Raw genomic sequence first — 21,170 nt, 5'->3', positions numbered from 1 at the left:
GAACTATTGGCCAATATCCCTGATGAACGTGGATGCAAAAATTCTCAACAAGATACTAGCAAATCAAATTCAACAGTATATTAAAAGACTTATTCACCATGATCAAATGGGATTCATTCCTGGGCTGCAGGGCTCGTTCAATATTCACAAATCAATCAATGTGACACACCACATTAATAGAAGAAAGGATAAGAACCATGTGATCTTGTCAATAGATGTAGAGAAAGCACTTGACAAAATACAGCATCCTCTCTTAATAAAAACCCTCAAGTAAGTTGGGATAAAAGGAACATACCTTAATGTCATAAAAGCCATATACAAAGGGCCCATAGCTAATATCATCCTCAGTGGGGAAAAACTGAGTGCTTTACCCCTGAAGTCAGGAACATGACAGAGATGTCCATTCTCACCACTGTTGTTCAACGTAGTGTTGGCAATCCTGGCCTCAGCAATCAGACAACAACACAAAATAAAAAGCATCTGAATTGGTAAAGAAGTCAAATTGGCACTCTTCGCAGATGACATGATACTCTACATGGAAAACCTGACTTGACCAAAAAACTGCTAGAGCTGATATATGAACTCAGCAAAGTTGCAGGATGTAAAATCAATGTACAGACATCGGTTGCATTTCTATACACCAATAATGAAGTAACAGAAAGAGATATCAAGGAATTGATCCCATTTATAATTGCACCAAGAACCATAAAATACCTAGGAACAAACCTAACCAAAGATGTAAAAGACCTGTATGCTAAAAACTGTAGAAAGTTTATAAAGAAATTGAAGAAGACATAAAGAAATGGAAAAACACTCTATGCTCATAGATTAGAGAAACAAATATTGTTAAAACATTGATACTACCCAAAGCAATCTACACATTCAGTGTAATCCCTATCAAAACTGTACCAGCATTCTTCACAGGGCCAGAACAATCCTAAAATGTGTTTGGAACCACAGAAGACCCTGAATAGCCAAAGTAATGTTGAAAAAGAAAACCAAAGCTGGAGGTACCACAATCCCAGACTTTTGCCTGTATTACAAAGCTGTAATCATCAAGACAGTATGGTGTTGGCACCAAAACAGACCCATAGATAAATGGAATAGAATAGAGAACCCAGAAATGGACCCATAAGTATATGGCCAACTAATCTTTGACAAAGCAGGAAGGAGTATCCAATGGAAAAAAGACAGTCTCTTTAGCAAATGGAGCTGGGAAAACTGGACAGCAACATGCAGAAGAATGAAACTGGCCCACTTTCTTACACCATACACAAAAATAAATTCAAAATGGATGAAAGACCTAAATGTGAGACAGGAAACCATCAAAATCCTAGAGGAGAAAACAGGCAGTAAGCTCTTTGACATTGGTCATAGCACCTTCTTACTGGGCAAGGGAAACAAAAGCAAAAATAAACTAATGAGACTTCATCAAGGTAAAAAGGCTCTGCATAGTGACGGAAGCTATAAAACTAAAAAGGCAACCAATGGAATGGTAGAAGATATTTGCAAATGACATATCGGATAAAGGGTTAGTATCCAAAATCTAAAAAGAACTTAATAAACTCAACACCCAAAAAACAATCCAGTGAAGAAATGGGCAGAAGACATGAATAGATACTTTTTCAAAGAAGAAATCAAGATAGCAAACACACACGAAAAGATGCTCAACAGTGCTCATCATCAGGGAAATACAAATCAAAACCACAGTGAGATACCACCTCACATCGGTCAGAATGGCTAAAATTAACAAATCAGGAAACAACAGATGCTGGTGAGGATGTGGAGAAAAAGGAACCCTCTTGCACTGTTGGTGGGAATGATACTCTACATGGAAAATCTGACACTACCAAAAAACTGCTAGAGCTGATACAGTGGTGCAGCCACTCTGGAAAACAGTGTGGAGGTTCCTCAAAAAATTAAAGAGAACTGCCCTACGACCCAGCAATTGCACCACTAGGAATTTATCCAAAGAATACAAAAATGCTGATTCGGAGGGGCACATGGACCCCAATGTTTATAGCAGTGCTATCAGCAATAGCCAAATTATGGAAAGAGCCCACATGTCTATCAACTGATGAATGGATTAAGAAGATGTGGTATGTGTATATATATATATATATATATATATATATATATATATATATAAAATGGAATACTTTTTGGTGATGAAAAAGAATGAAATCTTGCCATTTGCAACAATGTGGATGGAACTAGAGGATGTTATGCTAAGTGAAATAAACCAGTCAGAGAAAGATGAATATCATATTGTTTCACTCATATGTGGAATTTGGGAGGCCTTAACAGATGAACATAGGGGAAGGGAAGGAAAAATAAGATAAAAAGAAAGAGGGAGGCAAACCATAAGAGACTCTTAAATACAGGGAACAAACTGAGGGTTGATGGGGGAGGGACGGTTAAATGGGTGACGGGCATTAAGGAGGACACTTTTTGCGATGAGCACTGGGTGTCATATGTAAGAGATGAATCACTGGGTTCTACTCCTGAAGCCAAGACTACACAGTACGTTAACTAATCTGAGAATAATAAAATAAAATAAAAATTTTAAAAAGAAAATAAAGGTGGTTACTATGAAAAAAGATAATAAGGGAATACTATGAATAACTCTATGCTTGCAAATTTGATGACCTAGATGAAAAGCTAATCACTTGAAAGACACAACTTGTCAAAACTCACACAAGAGGAAATTGGCAATGTAAATAGACCTGTATCAAAGAAATCGAATCAATAAGTACTAACATTCCAAAACATAAAGCACCAGAACCAGATGGATCTACTGGTGAATTCTACCAAACATTTAAGAAATGATACCATTGTCTGTAATCTCTTTAGATAATAGAAGCAGAGAGAATACTTTCTAACTTTATGCAGTCAGCATTATTCAAATGCCAAAATCAGACAAAGACATTAAAAGAAAGCTACAGACCATTATCTCTCATGAACATAGGCACAGATATCCTCAACCGAATGTTAGCAAATGACCAAGCACTATGACCATGTAAGATTGTCCAGATTTGCAAAGCTGGTTCAGCATTTGGAAATCAATTAGTGTCATCTGTCATATCAACAAGCTGAACAAGAAAAATCACATGACCAAAGTGATAGAGGCAGAAAAAGTATTTGAAATACCCAGTGCCCATTCATGATAAAAGCTGAGTAAACTAGGAATAGAGGGAAACATCCTCAACTTGATAAAGAACATTTACAAAAAAACTACAACATACTTAATGGTGAGAAATTTGGAGCTTTTCCATTAAGATCAGGAACAAGGCAGGGATGGCCCCTCTCACCCCTCCTTTTCAACATCATAGAAGTCCTAGCTAACGCAGTAAGACAAGAAAAGGAAATAAAAGTTATACAGATTGGGAAAGAAGAAATCTCTTTGTTAGATGCCATGTTCATCTATGTAGACAATCAGAAAGAAAGGGCTAAAAAAACCTAGAACTAATAAGTGATTATAGTAAGGCTGCAGGATACAAGGTTCATATACAGAAGTCAATTCCTTTCTATATATCACCAACGAACAAGTGGGATTTAAAATTAAAAAGACAAAACCATTTACACTACTATAAAAAATGGGATATTTAGGTATAAATTAAAAAAGATATATACAAGATCTATATGGGGAACACTGAAACTTCGATAAAGAAATAAAAGAACTAAATAAATGGAGAGGTATTCCATGTTCATGAATGAGAAGACTCAATATTGTCAAGATGTTAGGTTTTCCCAACCTGATTTATAGATTTAATGTAATCTCAATCAAAATCCCTGAAAGCTATTTTATGGATTTCAATAAACTGATTTTAGAACTTATATGAAGAGGCAAGAGCCCTGGAATAGCCAACACAATATTGAAGGAGAAGAACAAAGTTGGAGGACTGACACTACCTGACATCAAGACCTACTATTAAGCCATAGTAATCAAGACAGAGTGGTATTGGGGAAAGAATAGACAAAAAGATCAGTGAACTAGAATAGAGAGCCAGATATAGCCCACATAAATATAATCAACTAATCTTTGACAAAAAGAACAAAGGCAATCTAATGGAGTAAAGGTAGTCTTTTCAACAAATGGTGCTGGGACAACTGGACATCCACATGCAAAAAAACAAAATAACAAAAAGGAATCCAGACACAGAACTTACACCCTTCACAAAAATTAATTCAAAATGGATCACAGATCTCAATGTAGAATGCAAAACTGTAAAACTTTTAGAAGATAACATAGGAAAAATCCTAGATGACTTTGGGTACAGCAATGACTTTTTAGCTATAACACCAAAGGTACAATCCTTTTAAGAAATGATGGAGGGTTGCCCAGGTGGGTCAGTCAGTTAAGTGTCCTACTTTGGCTCAGGCCATGATCTCACAGTTCATGAGTTCAAGCCCCACATCAGGCTCTCTACTGTCAGTGCAGAGCCTGCTTTGGATCCTCTGTCTCCCTCTCTTTCTGCCCCTACTTCACTTGCATGCACATTCTCTCTCTTTCAAAAATAAACATTAAAAATTAAAAAAAAAAGAAATGGTGGATAATCTGGACTTCATTAATTAAAAACCTCTGGTTGTTTGAGCTACGATGGCAGAGTAGTAGGAGGACCCTAGGCTTGACTCTTCCTTGAACATAGATAAATATCAAATCATTTTGAACACCCAAGAAATCTATCTGAGGACTGGCAGAACAAACTGCACTACTAGAGGGAGAGAAGAAGTCACATCATGGAAGGTGGCAGGTGCAGAGATGTGATTTGGGGGAGAAAAGGATTGTGGAGGGGAGGGAGCCTTGATCATGGAGAGAAGTGAGAGAAAGAGAGTGAGTGTTGCATAAGGGATTCCACAAGGAAAAAATTTCCGCAAAGCCATTGACTGTGGAAATGAAAAGGGCTGATTATCATAGTTTTTATAACCAGTAGAGTTCAAAGACTGAAGTTTTAGAGTTTCCTGCCATGGCTGATATGGAATCTGGAAGGTGAGGCAGTGCTCCTGGGGAGAAGGAGGGAGGAGAGCCTGGAAGCAGGCTGTGCGAACTGAGGATTCCCTCAGACACACTGGGAGAGATGGTTCCCCCTTCTTGGAGTGCATCTGGGAGAAGTGGCATTGCCTCTCTGGTGACAAAAGAACCAGCAGGTGCCATTATGCTCCCCTGCCCATAAGCATAGGCGCAGGGACACCGGCTGCAGGCAGCTGACCTGGACACTGGCTTTTTGCTGCACTTTATTCCAAACTCCAAGTTCCTATGTGTTGGTGCAGCTGCTCTTCAGGGACAAACCTGCACCAGCCCCAGTGTGACAAGACCCACCCCTAGAGGACCAGCATGGGTCTGTGCCATGCCATGTCCCTAAAGTTTGGAGTTTTAAAACTCAATTGGCCTGCCTGGGATAAAACCCAGGTACACTGCACTGCTGGGTGGGCAGATGACTTGGACAGACAGGGTGAAGGCAGGGATCTGAGGGACACCTGAGACATGTGAGGGGAGATTGTTCACTCTTCTGTGATGGCTTCCCAGACAGCAGTGGGTGTGAACTCCCACTCCAGGATGAGGGAGAGGGCTGGCACCATTTCCCTTGCCTGCTCCTCAGCATAAACTAACTTCAGTAAGCAACACAGCACCAATAGTGGTGGCCCAAAACACTTATACCAAGCCCTGCCCTGCTGCACTCTGCAGGTGCTTCTTTACTAGGGGGAATGTTTTTGAGAATCAGAGCAGGAGGACCCTCCCACCCAAAGACCAGCACAAACCCCTCATATGCACCAAATCTACTGATCATAGAGTGCTGCAAAGCTTCACTACTAGTGGAAATAACACCAGGTCTCTCTTAACAAACAGACCAGAGCACACCTAGTTAAAACTTGCCACACTCTGGCCAAAGTCCAAATACTTCCCAGTATAGGCAAGGAGAAACTCTATAGAGGACTGACCTGAGAGAAAGAGCAGCCAAAAGACAGAAGCAGAGAGCACACAGCATACACCAGAGACACTTTCTGAAGTGCCAGGTCCTGGACAGTATATGACCTCTTCTTCATAAAGCCATTACTCTCAGGAGCAGAAAATATAACAGGCTTTCCTAACAGAGACTTAGACAAAATGCCAAAATGGAAGAATTCATCCCAAAAGAAAGAACGAGAAAAGGTCATGGCCAGGGATCTAATCAAAACAGATATAAGTAATATACCTGACCTAGAATTTAAAACAGCAATCATAAGGATACTAGCTGGGCTTGAGAAAAGCATACAAGACATCAGAGAGTCTATTACCACAGAGGTTGAAAGACCCAAAAACTAGTCAGGTCAAGATAAAAACTGCTATAACCAAGATACAAAACTGACTTGATGTATTGACAACAAGGATGAATGAAGCAGAGGAATGAATCAGTGATATAGACGACAATATTATGGAAAATAATAAAGCTGAAAAGAAGAGGGAAAGAAAAGTATTGGATCATGAAAGTAGGCTTAGGGAACTTAGCAACTCCATAAAGCATAATAATGTTCATATCATAAAGAGTCCCAGAAGAAGAAGAGAGGGGGAAAGGAGGAGAAAGTCTGTTTGAGGAAATTATAGCTGAAAACATCCCTCATCTAGGGAAGGAAACAGACCTCCAAATCTAGAGGCCACAGAGAACTGCCATCAAAATCAAGAAAAGCAGGCCAACACCAAGACATATCGTAGTAAAATTTACAAAATACAGAGATGAGGGGGAAAAAAACAAAACTAGGGTACTTTAGAGACAATGTAATATATTATTCATCACTAAAAAGAAATGAGCTTTCAAGACATGAGAAGAAATGAAAAAGAAATCTTAAATACATATCACTGGTGAAAGAAGCCAATCAGGAAAGGCTATATACTGTATGATTTCAACTGTGTGACATTCTGGAAAAGGCAAAACTATGGAGATTATAAAAGGATAATTTATTGTCAGGGGGTTGAGGGGCATGGATGAATAGAAGGAGCACAGAAGATTTTTAGGGTGGGGAAAATGCTCTGTATGATCCTATAATGGTGGATACATGTTATATATGTATACGTATATACATAAGGATTTGTCCAACCCATAGAATGTATAACACCAAAGAGTGAACTCTAATGTACACTGTAGGATGATTATGATGTGTAAATTTAGGTTCCTTAGTTTGTTTTTTTTGTTTGTTTATTCATTTTTGAGAGCAAGTGAGAGGAGGCAGAGCATGAGTGGGGGAGGGTCAGAGAGAGAGGGAGAAGAATCCAAGGCAGGCTCTAGGCTCTGAGTTGCCAGCACAGATCCTGATGCAGGGCTCGAACTCATGAACCGTTAGATCATGACCTGAGCAAAAGTCAGAAGCCCAACTGACTGAACCACCAGGTGCCCCTTAGTTTCTTCGGTTGTAACCAATGTACCACTCTGGTGAGGGATGTTGATAGTGGAGCAGGATATGCATATGTGGAGGCAAAGTGTATATGGGAACTCTCTGTACCTTCCTCTTAATTTTGTTGTGAACCTAGAACTACTATGAAAAATTATCTTTGTTAAAAAAATTTATTTTTTTTATTTAAAAAATGTTTTTAGGAGAGAGAGGGCATGCATGCAGATGGGGTAGGGGCAGAAGGAGAAAGAGAGAATCTCAAGCAGACTCCATGCTCAGCGCAGAGCCTGCCATGGGGCTCAATCCCATGACCCTGGGATCATGATCTGAGCTGAAATCAAGAGTCAGAGCCGCAACTAACTGGACCATCCAGGTGCCCCTGAAAAAATTAAGTCTAAAAAAATACAAACATTCATTGGAGTTTACAGAATTACAGAACAGGATTTGCTACTTTGTGAAACCCCTCATTGTGTTTAGTTTCATTGGGCTGTAAGGGAAAATCTAGAAGACTACAGGTATGGCAGATAGTCCGTGCTCCTGGTGTCTATGTGGTAGTTAGGAAAGAAACTGTATTAAGTTATTATAGGACTTCTGTCAAAGTAGCATTCCCCCTTTGCATCCTCTCCTTTGACCCACCTACAAGGGTCTTAAGTCACCATAAAGCTTAGTCGGAAGGATTCATGAATTTTATTTGTTGTTGTTGTGTATTTATTTATTTTGAGAGAGAGAGAGAGAGAGAGAGAGAGAGAGAGAGAGAGAGAGTGCGTGCTAGTGGGGGAGGGGCAGAGAGAGGGAGAGAGAGAACCCCAAACTGGCTCTGTGCTCTCACAAACCCTGAGATCATGACCTCAGCCAAAATCAGGAGTTGGATGCTTAACTGACTGAGCCACCCAGGTGTCCCTCATTAGGTCTTATCCTAGCATACTTGATCAGATGGCTCAAATATGTAATTTTTAATTCAGAAAACAATTTATTCTTTTGATTCAAACTAATGGTATTATATAAAAATATGCATAAGATCTGGGATGATATAAACCTGAAGTTATTTGCTCAACAAGAATTTTTATAGTAGAATAATTTCTGCTGAAAACATAAGAAATTATAAACACTTAAATTATCTACATATTTTAGAAATTCATAGCAGCTGCTAAAAAAATTATTTCCATACCATTAGAATTCAGCATTAATAACAAATTAAAGTACTATTTAAAAAAAAGTACTATTTCATTACAGGTTGAACCTCCAAATAGGTACTTCTTTCTAGTTCATTTGAAATGCATTTTTTTAAGAGCTAAGCTGTATATGTTTTGCTTTTATATAAACACCTCTCATTACCTTTGACTGTTTTTTAAAATGGAAATTCCTCTTTTTTGCTGTTATAGTTTTTTGTTTATGTAATTTAACTAATTCTTTTACCAACTAGAAAACATATTCTTTTAAATGGAAATAGCTATGTTGTTTTTTTGCTCATTTTAATAGTAATACATGTCCAGGTTAAAAAAAAAAAGAGAATTTAGAAAACTATAAATATGAAAAATATCTGTAATCCTACTATCCAGAAATAATTGTTACTTTATTGTATATCCATCTAGGCATTTTCTATGCACAAAACACAGGTTTTAAATAAAAATAATGTACTCCTGTTGTACATATTGCTTCATAGTGTCCTTTTTTTCTATTTTACATTGAATCATGGACATTTTTGTACGTTCATAAATACAGATTTCATTGTTACTTTTAATAGCTGCATAAATTTCATTATAAGCATGCCATATTTTTTGAAGTAGTTTTTCTATTCATGGTGATCATTTAAGTTTGATTTTTCTTGAAAAAGACCCACATGAATAGATTAGAAAGATTTCCATGAAGTATGGTTTAGTTAAAAAAGCAACATGCAAAAAGGTATTCATAATAAGATTCCATGTTAGCAAAACAATAAAATAACACTCTACATGTGTGTATTTGTGTGAGTGTAGAAGACTAAGAGTGGGTAAAAATACAGCAAGATTCAAGGATAATTCAAGAATATATTTAGATCTAGGATATACAGAGAGGGTAGTGCTGTGGGTGTTAGGGAGGAAAAGATATTGAGGGAAGCTAACTCAAAAGTAAAGGAAAAAAGCACTGCACTAAAATATTAAAGCATATGTGCTATCATGTTTTGTTACAAAAATTATGTATAAGAGTAGGCATATGTTTAAATGAATCAACTAAAAATTTTTTTCTGTACTTAAAAAGAGCCAGATCAGGTCATGATCTCATGGTTCCTGAGACTGAGCCCTGCATCAAGCTCCATGCTGACACCACAGAGCCTGCTTGGGATTCTCTCTCTCTGCCCCTCCTCTGCTTGCTCATGTGCTCATTCTCTGTCTCTCAAAATAAATAACGAAACCAAAAAATAAATTAAAAAGCCAGAATAAAAAAATAAGATGAAAATAATGGATCCAAGGTTGATGCCTAATAACCTCAGTTGTAACCATTTTTTAATTGGCTATTAAAAAAAGTTTGTAATTTTTTACTCTTACACGTGAGACTTTATGAACATATTTGCATTTATCTCTGTACACTTGTCCAGTTATTTTCTAGAATAAATTCCTAAGGAGTGCAGTTGCTGGGACAAAGGGTTGGTTTTTTTTTTTTCCTTTTTAAGTTTATTTATTTTGAGAGAGGGAGAGTACAAGCTGGTGAGGGGCAGAGAGAGACGGAGAGAGAGAATCCCAATCTTGAGCTCATGTGGGGCTCAAACTCCTGAACCACAAAATCACAACCTGAACCGAAACTGAGTCAGATGTTTAACTGACTGAGCTACCCACATGCCCCCAAAAGGGTATTTTTAAAGGTTGGATAAGATAACCTGTCAGATAAAGGTTAGATCGATAAGTTACCTTCTAGTTAGGTTGTGTCTATTTGTATTTCAGTCAACAGTTTATGAGAATGCCTGTTTCTTCACAACTTTGTCAATGCTAGGTATTTTCAGTCTTCTCAGTCTTTGCTTATGTGATGTAATAAAATATCATCTTGCTGTTTTACTTTATTTTTCTTTGATTACTAGTTATGTTCATTAATTTTTCATGTGTTAGAAGTTTTACTTTTTGTTTTGTGAATTGTTCTTTACCCATTTTTTCTTTTGGTATTTGTCATTGATTTATAAGGACTTTTTGTGTAGAAAGGCTATTTAACTTTTATCATATATGTTGTAAAACGTATTCCTAAGTGTGCCATTCATATTTTAAATTTGTTTATGACATTTTGAGGTGTAGAAGTTTCAACTTAACCTTAATTCTATTGATCATTTCCTTTTATAGTCTCTGGCTTTTGAGCCATGCTGAGAAACACTTTCACTCAAAGATGGTGTATTTACTCATGTTTCCTATTACTTTTATAGTCTCATTTTTACATTAAATGCTTTAAAATATCTGGAATTAATTTTTGTCTAAGGGATGAGATAACTATTCCATAATTAACCAAGTGATCCCAGCATTAATTATTGAATTGTCCATCTAGAAAGAGCCTTATCTTTTAAAAATTCAGAAAGAATCTCTTCTTTTTTCTCTGTTCCTGTATTTCTAGAGGGAAACAGCTAAAATTGGATGTGTAACTACAAGCAGAGCGGAAAGAAACTAGGAAGTAGCAATTCTAAACATGTTCAGAAGTAACTGTATGACAAGCTAGGATCCACCTTTTATAACTCTATGTTCAACCCTGCCCAATGATATACAGATGAACAGGCACTTTTATGAATAGACCTGGGCATTTATATCCCTTCAGTTTCTTGGCAGAGGTGAGAATAGCAAGGCAGTTCACTCAAGATAATTGGCCACAGTCCTGGTTACACTGGGTGCATGAATTTGTGCATGTTTAAAGGGGGCATAGGCTTAGTGAAGCTAAGGATTCATTTCTGCTTGACTATGTAGTATTGTAAGTGATTGGATCAGGTTTTAATTTTTAAAATAATTTTCCCTTTTAGGACAGAGCCATATACTTTTCCTACTACTTCTGCTAAGTACCCATCTATCCCTTCAAAGTGTACTGTGGGCACTCAGACTGATTATCGGGATGCTGAAGTTCAAACAGATCCATATTCTCCAGAATATGTAGTATGTCAGGAGTCAATCCCTGAGCTCTTGACCCTGGCTACTCTTACTTGGGGTGAGTTGGTAATTGTCTTGGATATTTGTAGATGCCTGTCTTGATAACCATGCATGCTTGAGTTGCTGGAAATGATGTACTTAGAAGCAACTATGGTATAAAGTGTTGCTATTTAAAATGTCTTGCTCAACAGAGCTACTTCATAGACTCATACTTTTTCTGATACTTTTGTTCAAAGAGAGGTATGCCCTTTTCATTGCAAGGAGGCTTATTATACTTTATCCCTGAAGACTGAAGTTTTATTTTGGCTTAATTTTGTGGTTGCCTTGCTGACTACTCACCTCCCTGTTCTCAGTTTTTCCTAGTGAATCAGTTCCTTTTCATTGAGCAGCCCTTACTCCTTTACACATAAACCGTTTTAGAGTGTATAATACTGAATGTATATTCCACCATATGTAACAAAATTATCTTACTTTGACAAAATATCTTGCAATTTACCAAAGCTCTCTTACATACCCTATTGGATAGTTTGGATGATTTCTTTTTTTTTAATTTTTTTTTAAAAAATGTTTATTATTTATTTTTGAGAGGGAGGGAGAGAGAGAGAGCAGGGGAGGGGCAGAGAGAGAGGGAGACAGAATCTGAAGCAGGTTCCAGGCTCTAAGCTGTCACATAGAGCCCGATGTGGGGCTTGAACTTAGAAACTGTGAGGTCATGACTGAGCTGAAGTTGGATGCTTAACTGACTGAGCCACCCAAGCACCTCGATGATTTCTTTTGATATTATCTCTGAAATGCTAATATAGTTCAGGCTCAGAAAGTCACTCTTTGATGGTATTAAAATCTGACCTAGGCCTATATTAAGTGAAATTAGAAAAATTAAGAAGAAAAGGGGCTTTTTTAAATGACTAGACATTAGCTTATTGAACTCACTTGATTGTAGCTGGGAAACTGAGGACCAGAGAGGCCACCTCCTCCCAGGTTGTGGAGATAGTTGGTACACTATTATGATTTTTATTAAAATGAGATTACTTTTGTTTCCCAGCTGTGATGGTTTGCTGTGATCAAGTCTGTGTCATAGGCAATGAAGACTTCCATATCTGAGCTCTAGTTTTGATTCTTGTTTCTTGGCTCACCTTATGATATCAGATGAAGCATTCTTTTTTTTATTTTTAAAAAAAATTTTTTTTTTCAACGTTTATTTATTTTGGGGACAGAGAAAGACAGAGCATGAATGGGGGAGGGGCAGAGAGAGGGAGACACAGAATCAGAAACAGGCTCCAGGCTCTGAGCCATCAGCCCAGAGCCTGACGCGGGGCTCGAACTCACAGACCGCGAGATCGTGACCTGGCTGAAGTTGGACGCTTAACCGACTGCGCCACCCAGGCGCCCCAGATGAAGCATTCTTGACTTCCATACTTTATAGCAGGGGCTCTACTTTCAGGCGTAGATGGCAGATTAAAAATATGCTGAAACCTTTCCCTTCTGCTCTGAATACCTAAAATACACACACACTAATAAGCACATAACCACACTTTTTTAAAAAAAGGTAAAAAATTTCCATACATCAGAAGTGGAGATTACTTCCTAAAAGAAAGAAATAGCTGGGAATCTATGATGGTGAGCAGGGATTGGGAATGGTGGGGAGCTAGATCCAAGTTACCTGCCCGGACTAGAGGAGGCAAGACTTTTCTCTTGTCCGCAGGTGGTACTGAAGCCCAGTGCCTTCCAAAACAGAGGTTGAAGTGTCAATAAAAACCACTATGAGTCTGGCCTGCCCCCTCATTTGTGAGGCCCTGAGTAGGAGTTTAAATGGAGGCCTACATACTATATGTATAGATGTTTAAAAATTATAAATCAAGTTAATATTTGTTAAGTAAAATATGTTCTGTATTTTTTACAAATATATCTTTATAATAAGTTGAAAGGACAAGTTTAAAATTCTTAGATTCCTTGGGATTCTTTGGTGGAAGGTGGCAGCAAGGGGAGAGGCTGCCTGTGGCTTGCCTTTTTCTCTGGCTGTTCTACATCACGAGGGGCCTGTCATGTGTGCATGTGATCACCTTACCTGGTTTTTCCAATCTCAGTGTACACATCCCTGCCACTTGGCCACCCCTTGGGCTTAAGGGTGAACAAACAACAGCATATAGTCTGCCCTCAGGAGTCTGAATCCTGGGAAGAGGTCCATGTAGATTTTGGAAGCAGGCTTGGGCCATTTGTTTAAGGAATTCCAGGGTCTCTGAGAGTAGAGTAGCTCCAGGTGGGCATAGTCTGTTGAACTATGATGCTGGGTAGGGCTTTGAAGAATGAGGCTGGGGAGCTGTCTCTCTGTCCAGGTCAAAGAGTGCTACTGCCCAGGGTACTCATGAGAGAAATCTACAGATGATCTCAACCCAAGAATCACAAAGCATCTAAAGAACACAGATGCCAGTAGTGATCAAAAAAAGAAAAAACCAGAAAGAATGATTTCTTGAGCAAACAGAGCAAATGGAACAATCTGAAAAGGACTTAGGAAGTACTTTTTATATCCTCAAAGAGATAAACAGGGGGAGGAACATGAAAACAAAAGTGTGAGCTATGAAAAAAGAATCAGTTGGAATCACTGGAAAGGAAAACTATGAAGTTTGAAATAAAATGAACTCAGTAGTAAACTAGGCAGAGCTGAAGAACAAATTAGTGAAATGAATGATTAAATGAACAAGTATTCCAGAATGCAACATGCAAAAGTACAATAAGATTTTAAAAAGAAAAAAAAGGTAAGAGCCTTGGGGGATTAGATTATAAGATCCAGAAATTGAAAGGAGAGAGAGTGGTAGAGAAGCAATGCAAGAAAAGATAATGGCTGAGAATTTCCCAGACTTGAAGAAAGATGTAAGCCCACCGGTTGAAAAATTTTATTGAGGGATAAATTTTTTTTTATCCCTGCTAAGTGTTGGCAGAAAAATTTTTAAAAATTCATACCTATAAAATTTTAAAAATTCATACCTATAAATCAAGGAAAAAGAAGACATTGAAAAAGCTATTGGAGAGAAAAGTGAGATTACCTACAAAGGGACAAACACCAGATTGACATTTTATAGTATTATTTTTAAAGTGCTGTGGGAAAAGAATTGCAAATCTAGAATTCTTTCACCAACCAAGCTATTATTCAGGAGTGAAGGTGAAATAAAGACTTTTCATGGGATAGGACATTTCCTAGGATCTATGCCATAGGATATTGTATAGATGAAGCAAATTCATTTATGTAAGGTACTTATTAGACCAGTGCTTCACATATAAATAAGCATCTGTAAATGTTAGCTATCAGTCTGAATAAAAGAAGATTAAAGGATATACTTCAATTAGAAGAAAAATGATCTCAAAAAGAAGAAGCAGGGTTTAAGAACATGATGAACAAAAAAAGAGAAAAATATATAATTAAAAATTTTAGATGTCGAGTTTCTAAAAATAATTTTTTAAAAAAGAAGCAAGTACTAAAATTCTAGGTCAATATTGGCAAACTGTGGTCCACAGATCAAATTGGCCTATTGCTTTTTTTTTAATATAGCTTGGATGCTAAGGATGATTTTTACATTTTAAAATGGGTGAAAAAATTTTGTATTTTGTAACGTGAAATTTATAGAAATTAAAATTTCAGTGACTGTAAAGAGGTTTTATTAGAAAACAGCCATACTCATCTGTACTGTCCTGCTGTTGCACTATAATTTTTGGAAAAAGTTAAAAATTTTTTTAATTCCAGTATAATTAACAGCGCTCTATTAGTTCCAGATGTATAATATAGTGATTCAATAACTCTATACATTACTCAGCATTCATCATGATTAAGTGTACTCCTTAATCCTCTTTACTTGTTTCACCTATCCTCCCCACTAACCTCCCAGCTAGTAACCACTAGTTTGTTCTCTATAGTTGAGAGTCTTTTTTGTTTGTCTCTTTATTGGTTTGTTTTGGTTCTTAAATTCCACATATGAGTGAAATCATATGGCATTTGTCTTTCTCTGACTTATTTCACTTAGCATTATGCTCTCTAGCTCTATCCATGTTGTTGCAAATGATAAGATTTCATTCTTTTTTTATGGCTGAGCAACATTCCAGTGTGTGTGTGTGTGTGTGTGTGTGTGTGTGTGTGTGTGTACACCATTTCTTGTATGTGTGTATGTGTATGTTTATACACACACACACACCATTTCTTTATCCATTCATCTGTGGATGGACACTTAGGTTGCTTCTATAATTTGCCTACTATAAACATTGCTGCTGTAAACAAAGGGGCACATATACCTTTTGAAGTTAGTGCTTTTTTGTTCTTCAGGTAAATACCCAGTATCATATGGTAATTCTAGTTTTCATTATTTGAGGAAACACACACTGTCTTCCACAGTTTTTGCAGAAGTTTGCATTCCCACCAACAGTGCATGAGGGTTCCTTTTTCTCCACATCTTTGCCAACACTTGCTTCTTGTTTATTTTAGCCATTCTGACAAGTGTAAGGTGATATCTCCTTGTCGTTTTGATTTGCATTTCCCTGATGATCAGTGATGCTAAGCATCTTTTCATGTGTCTGTTGGCCATCTGTATGTCTTCTTTGGAGAAATGTCTGTTCATGTCTTCTGTGTCCATTTTTAATTGGATTATATGTGTTTTTGGTGTTGACTTATATAAATTCTTTATATGTTTTGGACACCCTAACCCTTTATTGGATAGGTCATTTGTAAGTACCTTCTCTCACTCAGTAGGTTGTCTTTAAGTTCTGTTGTTAGTTGCTTTGCTGTGCAGAAGCTTCTTATTTTTCTTTTTTCAAGATTATGTGTTCTGAGAAAGAGAGAAAGTGTGAGTGGTGGAGAAGCAGAGAGAGAGAGGAGAGAGCAAGAATCCCAAGCAGGCTCTGTGTCAGTGCAGAGTCCAACATGGGGTTCCAGCTCACAAACCATGAGATCATTACCTGAGCCAAAGTCAGACGCTCAAGCAATTGAGCCACCCAGGCACTCCAGAAGCTTCTTATTTTGATGTAGTCCCAGTAGTTTTATTTTTGCTTTTGTTTTTCTTGCCTCAAGAGACATATCTAGAAAAATGTTGCTGTAACCACTGTCAGAGAAATTACTGCTTGTGTTCTCTTCTAGGGTTTTTATGGTTTTACATGTAGGTCCTTAATCCATTTTGAGTGTATTTTTGTGTATGGTGTAAGAAAGTGGTCCAGTTTCATTCTTTTGAATGTAGCTGTTCAGTTTGCCCAATACCATTTGTTGAGGAGACTGTCTTTTTCCCAGTGTGTAGTCTTGCCTCCTTTATGGAAAATTAGTTTACCATATAACTGTGAGTTTATTTCTGGGCTTTCTATTCTGTTCTGTTGATCTATGGGTCTGTTTTTGTGCCAGTACCATACTGTTTTGATAACTACAGCTTTGCAGTGTATCTTGAATTCTGGGATTGTGACACCTCCAGTTTTGTTCTTTTTCTTTAAATTGCTTTGGCTCTTTGGAGTCTTTTATGGTTCCATATAAATTTTAGGATTATTTGTTCTAGTTCTGTGAAAAATGCCATTGGTATTTTGGTAGAAATTGCATTAGCAATCTGTAGATTGCTTTGTGTAGTATGGACATTTTAACAATTATTTGTTCTCACAATCCATCAGCATGGACTGTCTTTCCATTTGTGTCATCTTCAACTTCTCTCGTCAGTGGTTTAACTGTTTATTTTTGAGAGAGAGAGAGAGAGAGAGAGAGCACGAGTAGGGGAGGGGCAGAGAGATAGGGTCAGAGGATTCAAAGTGGTCTCTGTGCTGACAGCAGAGAGCCCCATGTGGGGCTCAAACTCATGAACCATGAGATCATGACCTGAGCCAAAGTCAGACACTCAACTGACTGAGCCACCTAGGTGCCCCTCATCAGTGTTTCATAATATTCAGAGTAGAGGTCTTTTACATCGTTGGTTATTTCTAGATATTTTATTCTTTTTACTGAAATTGTAAATGGAGCTGTTTTCTGAATTTCTCTTTCTGCTATACTAATAATTTAGTGTATAGAAATGCAACAGATTTTTATATATTGATTTTATATTTTGCGACCTTACTGAATTAATTTATGTGTTCTAGTTTTTTGGTGGAGTCTTTAAGGTTTTCTCTATATAATATCTTGTCAACTGTAACTAGTGAAAGTTTTACTTCTTTCCTACCAATTTGGGTGCCTCTTATTTCTTTTTGCTGTGGCTAGGTCTTTCAGTATTATGGTGTGTAAAAGTGGTGAGAGTGGACATCTTTGTCTTATTCCTGATCTTCGGGGAAAAGCTCTTAGTTTTTCACCATTGAGTATGATTTCAGCAATGGGTTTTCCATATATGGCCTTTATTATGTTGAGGTATGTTCCCTCTAAACCTACTTTGTTGAGGGTTTTTTATAATGAATGGATGTTGTACTTTGTCAAATGCTTTTATTATATCTGTTGAAATGATAAATGATCATATAGTTTTTATACTTTCTGTTGATGTGATGTTGATTTGATATTGATTGATTTTCAAATACTGAACCACCCTCCATCACAGGAAGAAATTCCACTTGATTGTGGTGAATGATTTGTTCGATTTGGTTTGCTAATATTTGGTTGAGGATTTTGTATCTATGTTCATTAGAGATATTGGCCTGTAGTTCGTTCTCCGCCCACCCCCCACCCCCCTTTCAGTCTCTCAGAGTCTCTCTCCTTTTGTAGTGCCTTTATCTGGTTTTGGTATCAGGGTACCATTAACCTTATAGAATGAATTTGGAAGCTTTCTTTTCTCTTCTATTTTTTTGGAATAGTTTGAGAAGAATAGATATTAAGTCTTTTTTAAGTGTGTGGTAGAATTTACTTGTGAAGCTGTCTGGTGCTAGACTTTTGACTTCAGTCTTTTCAAACCTGTTGAGAATTGTTTGTGACCTAATGTGTGATCTATTCTACAGAATGTTCCGTGTGCACTTGAAAAGAATGTGTATTCCACTGTTTTAGGATGGAATACGTCTGTTAGATCCATGTGGTCTAATGTGTCATTCATAGCACTGTGTCCTATTCATTTACTCTTTGGATGATCTATCCATTGATGTAAGTGGGGTGTTAAAGTACCCTACTATTATTGTATTATTATTGATTACTTCCTTTATGTTTGTTGTTAAGCTGCTGTATATATTTGGGTGTCTTCATGTTGGGTGCATAAATATTTACGATCCCTATATCTTGTTGGATGGTTCCCTTATACAATTCTTATATCTTGTTGGATGTATGATTATGTTCTTTCCTTGTTTGTCTCTTGTTACAGTCTTTGTTTTAAAGTATATTTTGTCTGATATAAGTGTTGCTACCTCAGCTTTCTTTTCACTTCCATTTGCGTGATAAATGCTTTTGCATCTCTTCACTTTCAAATCTGCATGTGTCTTTGAATCTGAAATGAGTCTTTCATAGGCAGCATATAGATGGGCCTTGCTTTTGTATCCATTCTGTCACTTTATGTCTTTTGATTGGAGTGTTTAGTCCCATTACATTCAAAGTAATTTTGGATAGGTATGTACTTATTGCCATCTTATTAGTTGTATGGTTGTTTTTGTAGTTTTGTGTTCCTTTCTTGTTCTCCTTTTTCAAGGTTTGCTAGCTTTCTTTGTTGATATACTTGGATTCCCTTCTCTTTATTTTTTGCATATCTGTTACCAGGTTTTGATTTGTGGTTACCTTTAGGTCTATATGTAACACCTTATGCATATAGCAGTCTATATTAAGTTGACGGTCACTTAAGTTTGAACCCATTCTAAAAGCACTAAATTTTTATTCCTTTCCCCTGCCATGTTTTAGGTAGATGGTATCATATTTTATATCCTTTTGTTTTGAATCATTTGACTCATTTTTATAGATATACTTAATTTTACTGCTTTTGTGCTTCCTACTTTTCTTACTCCTACATACAGTCTTTCCTTTACACTCACAGAGTCCCCTTTAACATTTCATGTAAATCTGGTTTAGTGGCCATGAATTTCCTTAACTTTGGTTTGTCTGGCAAACTCTCTCTTTCAATTCTGAATGATAGCTTTGTTAAATAAAGTATTCTTGGTTGCAAGTCTTTTCTTTTATACTTGGTTGCAAGTATATTCTTTGAATATATCATTCCACTCCCTCCTGGACTGCAATGTTTCTGCTGAAAAGTCAGCTAGTTGTCTTATGCGGTTTTTCTTGTATGTATCTAATTTTTTTTCTCTTCTCGCTTTTAAAATTCTTTATCAGTACTTTTTTCCATTTTAATTACTATGCGCCATGGTGTGGCCCTCCTTGGGTTGATTTTGTTGAGGGCTCTCTGTGTCTCCTGAATGGATTTCTGTTTCCTTCTCCAAATTCAGGAAGTTTTCATCTGTTATTTTCTCAAATAAAATTTTCTCCCCACGTCTTCTCCATCTTATCCTTCTTGGATCCTTATAATATGAGTGTTATTACACTTGATGGTGTGGCTGAGTTCCCTTAATCTATTTTCATTTTTTTTTTTTTTTTCTCTCCTGTTGAGCTTGATTGCTTTCCACTACTCTGTCCTCCAGGTCACTGATCTGTTCTTCTGTTTCCTCTAGTCTACTATTTTTCCCTTCTAGTGTATTTTTAACTTCAGTTATTGAATTCTTCATCTCAGATTGGTTCTTTTTTTTACATTTTCTGTCTCTTTGTTGAGGGTCTCACCGAGTCCTTCACTTTTGTCCCAGTTCAGTGAGTATGTTTATGACCATTACTTTAAATTCTCTATCAGGCATATTGCTTATCTCCATTTCATTTAGCTTTCTTGTGACTTTGTCCTGTCCTTTGATCCGGGACATATTTGTCTGTCTCCTCATTTTGTCTAACTCTCTGTGTCTGTTTTCTGTGTATTATGAAAGTCAGCAACATCTGCTCTTGAAAGACTTGGATGTATGGAGCAAAGGTCCTGTAGTGCCCTGCAGTATAATGTCCCCTGTTTGCCAGAACCTGGCACTTCAGGGGTGTCTCCTATGTGTGTTGCATGTGCCCTGCTGTGGCTAGTTATATTTGCCCTCAGTCCAGCCATTGCAGTGGCTCTCTTTGCCTGTTTTGGGCAGGGATTGGTCCCTGTGATGTAATTTGGCTAGTCAGGGTCTCCTTGAGCTTGAGTTGAGTCTGACCAGGGGTTTGCTAGAGCTGCAGTACCACCAGACTACAAGGTGCTCTCCCTGTGTTGTCCCCTCAGATGCTTTTGTTGGTGGGCAAGGCCTGCAGTCCAGAAATCTGTCCCTAGCCCACTGCTAGGGCTGCATTTGGACTGGTGTGTGTTGTTATCATCCCCTCTCCCTGGGGCAAGAGTCACTTGGAGTGGTGGTAGACCGTGTTTGGGTTGCTTGTGCAATGCCAGCCTTGGATGGACTCCTGCAGAGGGTTGTTCCACAGGAGACACAGGATCAGAGTGAGTGTTGTCAGCAAGGTCTGTGTCAGTCTCCAGGGAGGGGACTTGCAGCTGCCAGGGACAACTCTGCTGATGCCAGCTGGGTTGGAGGGGGTGGATCTGCAGAAGACTGTTGGGCAGGGTGTGCTGTTAGCAAGGTTGGTGGAGATTATTCCTGGTGTGCTGGTACTGGCAGATGTCCATATATCCACACTGGGGATGGGAAATGGCTCCTGTAAGCCTCTTTGTTCCTAGAGAAGTCTCCCAAAGATCCCTACTCCTCCAATACAAACTCTGAGATTAGTAAACAAATCCACCTCCTGGATAC

The 21,170-nt window shown here is 37.7% G+C and overlaps 1 protein-coding gene across 3 annotated transcripts in view; it reads left to right on the top strand.

Annotated features, from left to right (window-relative positions):
* Positions 1–21,170, top strand: part of CFAP91 (cilia and flagella associated protein 91) — an 81,418-nt gene that overhangs the window by 12,787 nt on the left and 47,461 nt on the right. For all 3 annotated transcript variants that reach the window (XM_047876490.1, XM_047876488.1, XM_047876489.1), the window contains one exon: positions 11,333–11,514. In XM_047876490.1, the coding sequence (XP_047732446.1) occupies positions 11,333–11,514 (182 nt within the window). The remainder of the gene's footprint in view (positions 1–11,332; positions 11,515–21,170) is intronic.

The sequence above is a fragment of the Prionailurus viverrinus genome, chromosome C2 (genome assembly GCF_022837055.1).
Source record: "Prionailurus viverrinus isolate Anna chromosome C2, UM_Priviv_1.0, whole genome shotgun sequence".
NCBI classification, from domain to species: domain Eukaryota; kingdom Metazoa; phylum Chordata; class Mammalia; order Carnivora; family Felidae; genus Prionailurus; species Prionailurus viverrinus.
This window is presented reverse-complemented; position numbering and strand designations above follow the sequence as displayed.